The 13,069-nt window shown below is 24.1% G+C and overlaps 1 protein-coding gene across 1 annotated transcript in view; it reads right to left on the minus strand.

The window, feature by feature from the left end:
• The window catches only part of LOC129615797 (serine-rich adhesin for platelets), a 52,057-nt gene extending 39,530 nt beyond the window's left edge, over positions 1 to 12,527 (minus strand). Inside the window, exon 1 of the mRNA XM_055531166.1 lies at positions 12,388 to 12,527. Within this exon, the coding sequence (XP_055387141.1) occupies positions 12,388 to 12,415 (28 nt within the window). The 5' untranslated portion in view covers positions 12,416 to 12,527. The remainder of the gene's footprint in view (positions 1 to 12,387) is intronic.
• Between the last annotated feature and the right edge of the window lie 542 nt (positions 12,528 to 13,069).

Genomic DNA, 13,069 nt, shown 5'->3' on the forward strand with positions numbered 1-13,069 from the left:
TTCTGACTCTCATTGTAAATGCTTACTATACATAACGTATGTAGTAGATTCGGCACTGTGTACATATGTTATTTATTTACTATATATAATTTTATTAATTAGGGAAACAATGACAGTAACAGTTCTTATTCTAATTTTTCTTCAACAATTTTTAATTATAACTTTTATAAAATGTAAAAATATTGGACAATTTCTCGAGCTTACCAAGTTTTAAATTTCCGACTCTCAATTAGTTTTATAGGTGCTCCTCTTTAAAAATAGTGTGTACTTTCAATTAATGCTATACATAATTACGGGTTTTTTTTAGCCCAACTTTTAATTTTTACATGAAGATTTCAAAGCTTCGCAATTCAAACCTTAAGAACTATTTTTTCAAAATTCCCCTACAATATTTCTTTATTAAACACAATAAATTCAATTTTTCTATTTTATTGCGTTTCACATTAGGCACATGTTTCAATAAAGTTGGGTCAAACCAATGGTTTGTATTGTAGCACTTTTCCCTTCAACAAGTGAAAATACTGCTTTTAAAAATAGTCTATGTATATCCACCACACTATTAAAATTTATTTTCATTTATAAACGAAACTATTTCTAGGATTGCATATATTTAGGATGAACCATTTATGCAGTCTTTAAAATAAAGCAAAAATTAATATAAACAGGGGTTAACATAATGCTCGATTTTAAGGGTTAATTGTGTGAGTTAAGAAAAATAATTATATTTTTTAGTGTCATGGAATTTACCGTTAACTTTTTGCGTTTATAGAAATTTGAAAAAGCTTGCGGTTTCAAAAATATAAGGTGTCAAAAATGCAAATTTTATAAATTTCAAGAGGCCATAACTTGAGAGGGGGTGGAGATAGAAAAAAATTTTCTTCTAACGAAATGAACTACTTGTTAATGTCTAAAAGCTCTTAAAATTTCAAGCTTCTACAGGCTGGGGTCTAGAAGAAAAACGACATCAAAAATTTGGAAAAAAAGGACTGCAGATAACGGTAAATTTGAACGGCCATTTTGTTTTTCTAAAGTTTAGCTATAGTATACCGCGGTAGGGGAAGCAAGCCACTGCCTTTCTGCGTTTGAAAAATTTCAAAAATGCTTATGGTTTCATTGCAATAAATAGTTAAAATAGGCCATTTTTAGTGCTTTAGGGGGGTATAACTTCTATAGGGGGGGAGATAGGTAAAAATTTTGTTCTACGAAAATAAGTATCTAGTAAAGATCTATGTACGTATTAAATTTCAGCTTTCGATCTTTAAGAATGTAGAAGTTTTGTAAACAGACACACGGACGGACGGACGGACGGACGGACAGAGTGAAACTAATAAGCACTTTTTTTCAAAAAATTTTTGGAAAAGTGCTAAAAACTGAAATTTTTCAATAAATTTAATTAAACCAAAATGACTGGCTTATATTACAATCTTTATTCATAAAGCTAACAGTAAACACCAAATCGAAGTGTTCAATAATAACGAAAAAGAAAGACAAAATATGTGGCAGAGAAATTTCGCATTTTGTTCTTACACAATTAGAATTTCGCTTATGTTATTCTCATTTTTTTTCGCCTAAAAGATAAACACGTATGTATTATGAATTTCACACATGATTTTACTTTAATTTTTTTTGCAAAATCAGAATTTTTTATTTCGGATTAAAAGAATCGCCTCTGGGGGAGTTTTTTATTTTTTACTCAGTTTTCTTTTTCTAAAACAAAAATTATTTATTTTCATTATTACAATATTTTATGATTTTATAAAATATTTCATTTCCTCATTTTTTTATTATAAAATTATTTGATTTTAAAGTAGCAAAATTAAGCGTAAATTTATATTGTCATGATTATAGCGATTGAGAAATCGTGATTTAATCAAGACTTCAATTGTATACATAAAGAGAGACAAAAAAAAAAGATCAATTTTTCATAAAATAATAAATAATGTGTACCTAATGATGTCAGCACCATATATTACAAAAATTTTTTTGCTACCATTCTTGTTAGCTCCGTTCTGTATTGGAATGTGAAGCAGGCCCAAGTAAAAACATAAAAATTTCCATTCTGGATTTTGACATATTTGTTTTTTTCAATTAAAACAAAATAAATGTTAAAAGTTGAGTAAGAACTACACAAAATATTAAAGGTACCTATACAGAGTTAATTAAATAATAGCGTTATGACATACAAGAATTGAGGAACATTGAAAAATTAGGCTTAAAAATCACATTATGTAAAGACAAATTACAAGAAACACTGACATTATAATGAAAAGGAATTTAATTCTTAAAATCTTAATATTGTTATATAAATTGTAAGTGTTAAGAGCGGCGTTTATTGTTGTTTTAAAATATATAATAGAAAATAATTGGCTTACTTTAATAATGTTTCATCTTTTATACATAAATTTGAATACACACCTGAAAAAGAAGAAAAAACAAAAATTAATTAATTATATAGTGTTGTTACTACATTTAATAAAAATTTTATATAAGTTCTTATAAAAATATTAATTATTTCTGTATTACAATCAATGAAAATAAAAGAATTTTAAACGTGGCTCCAATTGGAATTGACTCCAATTTTTGAAAATCTTGTTCAATTTATTTCACACAAGTGTTTGTATATCCAGATTTTTCTACCCCAACCCAAACAATGCAAAAAAGCTTTCTTTACAATATTTAAAATACATCGGTCCGCCCATGTCAAATAAAATATTTGTTGGTTTCAAATTTGCGTTTTTAGTCTAAAATTCAAGTTTAGACTATAAATTCGAAAAATGGGGAAAATAATTTTCCCATTTTTTATTCATTAATTCATTAATTTAACTCATTCAACTATAAATTCAATAATTAAGATAAATTTGATCTTATCCTGCCGAAATTTGAATCTATTAGTTCGGAACTCGAAAAAATATTCTCTCTCTGAACCTGACATATATGAATGCCAGATTAAATCATGTTAATATTACGTATTCATATATTTTCTTGTAAACGTTCCATTTCAAAACAATTTTCTAGGTATTAAAAGAAAGTCCGAAAATTTTACGGGGTATCTACTTTAAGTGTACCATAAATTGTTCATAGTAATATTAGGTATTTACTTATTCTAACATTACTAAATTGTAATGTAAGGCACAAATCCCATTCAATTTACAAATAATCTTCAATACTTACTATAACAAAATATTTTCATAGTCAAATAAAAATCAACGATCGCGTGTATTATTTGAGCAATAATTTTTGCTTCATCCACCATATAAGGAAACAACAGTGTTTCCCGTACTTAAATCAATTAATAATCAACATTCTTAATTAGATCTTTAATCATGAAATATTGTAAGTATGCTTCGTCTTTAAATTTATATTCTGATCGTTTACTTAATTACCACGATCTTTTTTTTTTTTGTAAGTCTTAATGAATTGCATAATAAATTAATTTTAACTGAATTGCACATTTTATTTTTTACCATTTTTCCGTTCTTTTGTTTGCATTTATTTTTTCCCTTCTCCCAAATTTAAGAACCTAAAATAATTATCAGCCATCTTTTTTATAATTAATTTGCAATAAAAAAAAAATTGCGATTTGTATCAACTTTTTTCTTTTCATTCAAAAAAAATTTTATAAATTTACCACCTGTTCTTTTCGGTTTTTTTCTTTAAGCACTTTTTAAAACTCTTCAACCTCATCAATTTAATGTACGATTGAAAATTGTGTATTTTGATAGCTTCAAACAACAGAACAGAACAAGAATGAAAGAGAAAGAGAAAGGAAAAGAACACCTTTAATATTTTTTTTCTTTAATTTTTATTTTGATCTCTCTTTGTTTTTTTTTCTGCTGCACTATCCTTGCACTAAAAATTATGATAAAGGATGAATTTACTGTGAAGCACAAAAATATTTTAAGCAGAAAAAAAAAATATTTTATTGATGATTCCTTGTTTTATATGAAAGTTTTTGGAGTTTCTTTCTGAATTCTGAAAAAAATTTAAAACAAAATCGTAACAAAAAAATTCATTAATGCTATCATGTGCTCCTGAAATTCTTAAATATTTTCAGTATCAGAAGAGTAAAGAGCGTGCATTAATTTTGTATTGCACACGACAAGAGAATAAAAAGAAATAAAAATATGTTTATCAAAAATTTATGAAGTTCAATCTTATGACCTTCTTACAACCGAAAATATTTACAAAAAAAATATTAAAAGAAAATGTTGCAGGTGCATGAAAACTAAACTGACTGACAAGAGCTAAATAAGTATTGCAAAAATTAACCAAAAACAAGAATTTTATATTTTTATTTAATTTTTTTTTGTAGCGTTCTACCCCCTTAAGACTTGAAGGAAAAATAGTTAATAAAACAATTAAATTTAATTTGCTTCTCTCCTGTTTTCTTACCAAATTTACGGTAACATTATTTCTCACCTATTTTTCACCACTGAGTTGGAATTATTTGATAAATTGAAACGAAATTGAAGAGTATTTTTTTTTCTCTTCAAAAATTACAAACTGACTGCTATAAATTACAGATTTTAATGATAATTTAAAATTACAGGTATTGTTGTTATGTTCAGGACAATTCTTCCGATTATTGCAATTCTAATCGGAAAGCATGGCTCTATTAAGTATTCGAGTCGCAATTCACTTAGAGACTGTGAACATAAGAGAAAATAGCTGTCTGAAATAAAAAGTTTTTTTAACTGATCATGTCTTTTTAAAATATCAAAACAAGTCATTAAGCCTAGAAGTCACAAAATAATCTAGTCTAGAATACTAAAAGTCTAGAATACTAAAATAATAATTAAAAAAAGTCAAATAAGTAAAATTGGTCTCCTCTATTAGGCAATTTATTATAAGAGTCCATTTAGTTTGAATTTTGACAGAGTGGTTTTTATCGCCATTTTGGCCGATTTCGAATTTTCGAATTTTTTTCAAATTGAAAAATTTGCTAAAATCTCAAATAACTCTTTCATTTTCTTTTACACTCTTTTTGAATGAAAAAATACCAAAATTCTCACCAATTATTGTTCTCAGTGCAGGCTGACTCATTCTTGTTTTACTTTTATGCATGCAGACGATCCTTGTTTATTTCAATACCATATACAAGGAGCTTGATGAATTTTTTTCATAAAATTAAGCAAAATAAACATGAAAAGAAGTTTTATAAAAATTTAGTACAAAAAAAATGCATCATTACACAAATTATTCTACTTGGTAACAAAAACAAACAAAAAAAAAACTCTCAAATTATTATAGAACCAGGTGAAACTAAAATTTAATGTAAATTTTTTTTTTAATAAAACTTGAGGGGTTTTATCGTTTATGTTTATTTTCACTCTTTTATGAATATTTTGTAAAAAGTTTAGCAAATTTGTTATTAATTATTCTATGTTGTTATAAAAGATTTCGAAGGTAATTGAAGATTCTAATTGAATAAAGGAAATTTGAATTTTTTTCAAAAACATTAAACTTATTAAATACAATCAATTCATATAAAAATATATTTTCAATTTTGGAACGTGCAATGGAAGATTAACAAAATTCTATTTCGAAATTCCCAAGAAATTTGGAAATTATAACAGTTATAACAATTAATAAAAATCGTATATCAAAAGAATAACTTTTAATCTCAACCATAAATTTAAGTTTCGAAAATAATCTAGAATAACCGGAATTTTTAAATAAGTATTTTCTTAAGAATCTAAGCTACTACACATGTATAGCATAATCGATGATGGAACAAACTAAAATTCTGTTAAATTGAGTTTTATTTTTACAGTATTAAACAAAATGAATCACAACACATAAACCTATAAGAAAATTGTAGCTTATCTTTGATCTATAAAAAAAAAAACTGTTCAAACTTCCTTTCAAAATTGATAAAACTAATAAATTTCTAAATTCGACCTTGAAAAGGTCGTTCAATCAATAAACTGTACTAACTTATCTTTAATATTGATTTGATCTTCAATAAAATGTTATTTTAGCTTAACATACAGAATGTAAGTGCCTACATGTGCACATATACACAGTGTAAATAAACTGCACTAGTTGTAAATAAATATTTTAGATATAACTACTTATGTACCTGCACATACATACGTACATACATAAAAATATTTTTAGTTTAAATGAGTTGTAAGATAATTAAGATTAAAAAAAAAATCGAAATATTTTGTTTTTGTTTAAGTATTTTTAATTAACTTTGATGAAATTTTCAATTAGCGCAAGAATGTTAACAAAAATATTTTGTTAAAATTTGTGGTTAAAAATGTACTTAAGTATATGTTTAAGAATATGTCAGTTATGTAGACACATATACATATAGTTCGCTTCTATTAATAATATTAATTAATAAAAAGAAGTTCTCGGAAGAAAAATACAAAAATTTTTTTAACATCTTGTTGGCAAAAAAAAGCAAATTTGATTATAGAAAACATGAATTTTTGATTTATAAAAAAAAAAATAATTTGTTTGACTTTCTTTGTGTCGAATTATAAGCTATGATTGAAATATTTCGGTAAATTAATTATAGTTTTTGTATGTATGTGTATATGTTTTTGAAATTTATTGGAAGAGTTTTGTTAATCTCATACAAGGAGAAGGCATTGCAAATGTTTCTTATCGAATTTTCGAACATAATAATTAAAAATTTCAATTCCAAATAAATTTGATCTTAGTATGTAGATTAAAGAGACAAAGTTTGTCTAAACATAATTCGGTTATGTCAAATAAAAAATGCAGTAAGAAATTAATTACCTTACGTAACAGATTCGTATTGAGAATGAAAATTTTATTCTAAAGGAAATTTTTCACCCTTCATAAAATGGTCTGTTTTCTCGCCTGTATAAAATGGTCAGTGTTGCCAATAATTTGATAAAAAGGAAACACCAATGCCATTTTTTTTTTTAGATAAAGGAGAAAATTATGACCCCATTATCTTTATGGTCATTAATCAATATTCTTAAAAGAACTTATATATTATGTATAACAGTTAATTTTGTTAAATAGTTTTTTTAAAAAAAAAGGTGAACATTTTGGCAAAGGTTCAGTGAAAGATTCTCTAAATGATAAAACAACACGTGACAGAATAAAGAAAACAAATTAATTCCTATTGTTACATAATCTTCTACCTGTTCTTAAAAAATTAGCAGTATAACAGATATAATATTGTAAATATAACAATTCTATTTATACTGCGTTTTGTGTCTAAACTGTTATAGTTTTACGATATTATACAAAATTAAGCATTAAATAGGGAAAAATTTTTCTTTATTTATAAAGATTTTATTAGAAAGTTGTTCAGCAAAATTTACAGAACCGATATATCATAAAATTTTTGACTTATCTATCTTGCTTAACTTGAATCTTAATGCTTGCTCGTAACGTACTAAAAAAATCAGAATGCTTTCTTGAAAAAAATCCAACAATTTTTAAATTTTAATTGATTTCTCGGTAGCTTCCTGTACTATAGCAAATTTTATTTGAGGCAGCCGACCAATTACCGGTATACATGGTTTCACTATAAATTCAGAACGAATTTTATATCAAATTGATTTATGTATTACAAATAATTAAAATAAGCTCATAAATTTACAATATCTTCAAACAATTCCGAATATAACAATAAAATTTTTGTAACAAATTTCTTATGAATTTTAAGTGTTATATTCAAATAATAAATAAATCATAGAATAAACTTAAAATAATTAATGAATTATTGTAAAAAGCAAATAAGTACTTATTTGTTATACTTTGAATAAATTTGTTTTTAAATTGTGATAATTTTTTTTATAAGTTTCGTAGAATTTCTCTATGTAATTTTGCCGAAGATTTCCATTTAACATAATAATGAACTTAATTATTCTTCTTAAAGTTTGTTATTTTAATAATTCATTACAAATTCTTAATTATATAAAAAAAAACTATAATAAAATTATACAAATAAATTTTTGCATTAATGTCGCCAGTTCGGCTTGTAAAACAAAAAATTTATTATTGCATATTTTAATCTAATTATTATTTATAGCAGATAATTAATTTTAAATTGAAATCGCCTCTAATGCAAATATATCGACCAAATCTTTTTGCAAACCGAATTTATTAAGATATTGCAAAACTCTTTCTGTAAAATTTACCGCATATCGCACGCTGATGTTTTATAGAACCATAAAACTACATTTTTAAAGTATACACTTTGACCAACCTTATTAGCTACTGCTCGTATTTTATTATTTAACACTTTCGATAGATTAGTAATACAAAAAAAATATAAAATAGCAAAAAATCATGTCATATGAGTCAATGATTTTAAAATATACAATATCGTAAATTTACTAACCTTATAAATACTTAATACTTAAGTAGTTTACTTTCTGTATAGTATGTGAATCATTACAAATTTAGAATTCAAAAGTGATTTGTCATTTACTGTGCTGACAAAACTCAATAATTTTTTGTATACTTTTACAAAAATCATAACTTTTCTAAGAATAATAGTGTAAAATCATAAAATAATAATGTCGGCGTTTCCATTTTTGGTCTTAATAATAAGAATTACTTAAAATACTAGTTTATAACTTTTAACTGCCTACAATTTGATTACAGTCTATGAAATTTTCAACAAAGAGGCATTTTCAATTACGATATTTAATTAATTTTTAGTTGGTATTCGTTCAAATAAACGAATTTAGTGTTATTCGTTTTGAACACGGAACATGTTAATTTGAACGAAAATTTTTAAACAGCTTCTTATTGTCATAAATAGAAAATGTACTAAGTATAAAATGTATTTAATTGAAATGTTTGTATTAGAACTCAACTCAACAGTAGCTTTAGAATTCCCTTATAAGATAAACTCTCTATAACAAAAATCTCCCCTTAATAAACAATTAACTTAGGCGAACAGGAAACTCTCTATTTCGGAAAATACATTTATGTATTATGAAAAAAATATATGTGATTTTGTACATAAATGAGATTTGGTTCATAGATTTTGGGTGTCCGTCAAATAAAAAAATTCTTAATATTTAAAATCTTTTAGCTTTTAATCTCAATTATAAGTTCAATTCAAATTTAGTGTCCTAAACACAAAAAGAAAAAATCAAACCTGACAACTGGCAAGCCAAAATTATTGAACCAAGAAAATTTTAACTTAAATCAAATATATTGTAAATAATAGTATAAATTACACTTAAGCCACACAGCTTACTTTCCTGTTTTTAGCTATAACTAGAATATTTTTGAATTGAATTTTTTCCACTGAAAAAAATAACAGTAAAATATTAATTTTCTTTTAATATTCTTAATTTTTTTCTCAAAAAATTTTTTCCAAAAAAAAAATTATTAGGTTCGGTTCTTGTTATTTGTTTCGTGACTTATTAAAACACAACAACAAAAATATTTTCTTAAATGAGTACTTCTATATATAAGATCTGCATAATTGTTATATTTTATCATAAATCATAAGGGAGAAAAAAACATGACCAACAAACAAAATATGACACAAAAAACTACTGAACCATTTATGAAAATCCAAAAAAATTGAAATGTTCTGCTTTATTTTTTACCGATTAAATTACACATTAAATTTTAAAAAATAAATTATTAAGTGTTTTATTGTTTTACCATAAATGCGCAAAACGAAACAAAAAAAAAATTATTATAGGTGAGTACAATCACCTGTAATTTAATATTTATTAAAATTTTGGTCACTTGTTTTTTTATATTTAAAATTGATACATTTGGTTCACAAAATTATTTATAATCAAAATTAGTTTATTGGAACAATTTTAATGTCATGGTTTACATTCACAATATTAAATTTTAATACATCGATACTTTTCTCACATAATGTACCAAAATACAAAAGCAAACAAAATACTTGACTTTTGTATGATTATTAAATTAGGACTAAGAATCACATTCCGTAATTCCGTAATCCGGAAGCATTCCGTATTTATATGACAATCACAAGAAAAAATAATCAGATTTAATTAATAAGTAAGTAAGTACAGCAATATTATATTATTAAAATGTCGCTTGGAACTCTGTCAGGTAATATTGTCCATTTATACTAAAAACTTCCCTGAAATTTATTGAACAAATTCAAATTTTAATTCAGTGATGTCAAAAATTTCAAAATAATATTAAAATGGCCAAAATAACCAATACAATGTGTAATTAATTATAAACAATATTTTATCATGATTCTTTTAAGAATAAGTAATTGAAATTTTTTCATACACATGCAGAAAAGATGGATGACATAATCAAAGGAACAAGATAAGGCAGAAATGTTTAAGTATTAAAAAATTTTTTAATAAACTTTTCTGACTCCAATCAGTCACCTACAGCTTTCTAGGCAGCGGTCTTATTCATGACTTTTTCTTTCATGATTTTTCTTTTTTATTAAAAATTCTTGAAATTCAAGGTATTCCTAACCCCTACAATATGTCCTCCTATTACAATTCCATTATTTCAATAAAGGAATCATTCTTGAAACTAGAATAAACAAATTTATAATCTTATTATTAGGAAAATTATTCTCTGTTCTTCGAATGTTGGCAACCCCATTTTAAATTTATATTATATACTTAATAAACATATTTTTTTGCAAAAAACAAGAAAAAAAAACACACATAAATCGGGCTTATCAACTTTTAAGGTGTGTTATAAAATATTCTAGTATTTTATAAAATCCAAGTTTATATGAATTCGAGAAATTATACATATATAAAGATAAAGAAAAAAAAATTAACATAATAGAACTTTTGAACTAAACCCACCGATTCCTCCCCTTTGAAATGTAATAACAAATCGGAGCAAACAACAGAAACCATAAAAGTAATCGCGATTTAAGATCATAATGGCAAAAAATAAAGGTTTTTTCTTTTCTAGATTTTTGATTGAATTTTTGAAGTAAAGTTAATTTTTTCCCTATTACTATTTTTATTACCTCCTTATTTTATTTTTATTACACAAATAATTAAAATTTTGATTAATTGCCTTTCTAGCACCTTTTTTTTATTATTGCTTTGTCTTATTTTTATTATCATTAAATTGCCTATGCCATAAAATTCAATTTTTATTCTAATATGGAAAATTTACTTGTATTCTAAATTTAAAGATTAGTACTAAGATTGAACTGTTTTGATAGCTGGGAAATAAAATATTTCGTCTCTTGTCACTAAAAATAATTGCAGATTCAAAAAAGCTATGATGAAAGTTATTTTTCAAAGATTCTTTAGATATGATTTGGTTTTTAGAGTCAATAAAATTTAGTGTTTGAAAAAAAAATGAGTGTGCAAACGGTATTATCAGTGGCTTTAACCGAATTCTGCAATTATTTTAATTGCCCAAAATTAAATACAAAATTTTATAATAAACTTAAAACTTGATAACTAACTATTTTATATGAATAGCTTTTCAATTACAAAATGATAATTTAATTTTGAATTTTACCCGATAATTTTACCCCGATTTTATTTGAGATAGTTCAAATTTTTTAAGTATTCGAGTTGAAAGAGTAAGGAATTTCCTAATATTTAATAATTGCAAAAAAAAAATCTTATCTTTGGAATTTTAAACAATAACAAGTTTAATCCCTGAATTTTACATGAAACAAAATATTTTTTTCTAATAATTTTAACTGACAGTCATTTCTAAAAGTTTTTCAATTAAAATGTGCTAAAACATTTATTTACTGTAATGTACTAAAACATTTTAAGTAATTCTTTTCTGTAATATCAAAATTCATAATATCAAATTATGATATGTTGTACCTAGAAATATGCAATTTTAACGTTTTCGCTCACTTACAATTAAATAGCGAATACCAAGTCGCATTAGTTTAAAATTCAAAAATTAAAGGTTTTCATGGATCAGATAAATAAAATTTAATTTTTTTTTTGTATTATAATCGCCGCATGTGATGCGCTAATTTTCGCAAACTACTTATCAAGGAAATTGAAGATGTTGTCAAAGTATCAATAAAGATATTGTTAAACAATGTATGTAGATTTTATTTCTTGTTAATTTCCACTTTATTTCTTCTATTTAGTGTTTATTTATAATTAAGCGTTTATTAAAACGTAAACTAATTATAATTATATATGATTTATAACTTATAACAGAAAAATCTATAATAAATCTCGTGAACATTAAGATTATGCATCTGCATTATGAAATAATGACAGATTTACAGCGAAGTGTTATCGCTGCCGAATTGCCACGAAAATTTTCTTATTCTTGAATTTTCCTAATGTACTTAAACTAGTTAAATAGCGATTATATTGTCAATTATTCTGAATAAAATTTGTTCTAAAATAACAAAATTATATTTGTAAAAACTGCAAAAATTAAAATCACATAACTGCAACAGAATTAACAAACCTTGTTTGAAATTATTCCTTTCCTTCATCGCGACAAATTATAAAAATTTTGCATTTAATATTAAGTATATTTTATTTTATATTTTAAAATTTTTTCCAATTTATTTTATTTATTTTATTTTACACAATATTTTATCCCAGATTTTAAAAATTTGATTTTGATATTTATTTTATTTAATTTTAATTTTCAAATTCAAAGCATTTACACTGAGCGAAAATTGTTCCACATTAATTAAAATTTTTTTCTTTTGTCAAATTAATCAATTTAAAATTTCTTGCATTATTTCATTTTTTTACTGTTAATCTTATATTACTGATTTTAATTCACCAAAAACATAATTAGAAAATTTAAAACACAAAAATATTAAAAATATTTTTACTTTCTTCCAACACTAAAAAAATTTTAAATTTCAAGACAAGCTTTAAAAACCGCAATAAAAAAAATTGTTTTTTTAAACTAAATAAAAAAAATAAGCGGAGATCATAAAAAAACAAGACGAAAAATAAAAAAGAATAAATTAAAATAAAAAGTAACACAAAATATTAACCGTGATCACAGCGCGTTTTTACCGTTCAAAATCATGTTAATAGTTTAACGTCAAAACTTCAATTAAAACGAATCAAGAAATTAAAGCTTTAACGTAGTTACGATTTGCGGTTTGCGCTTTTTGATCGTTTCAATT

The sequence above is a fragment of the Condylostylus longicornis genome, unplaced genomic scaffold, assembly GCF_029603195.1.
Source record: "Condylostylus longicornis isolate FDR11 unplaced genomic scaffold, ASM2960319v2 ptg000148l, whole genome shotgun sequence".
Lineage (NCBI taxonomy): Eukaryota > Metazoa > Arthropoda > Insecta > Diptera > Dolichopodidae > Condylostylus > Condylostylus longicornis.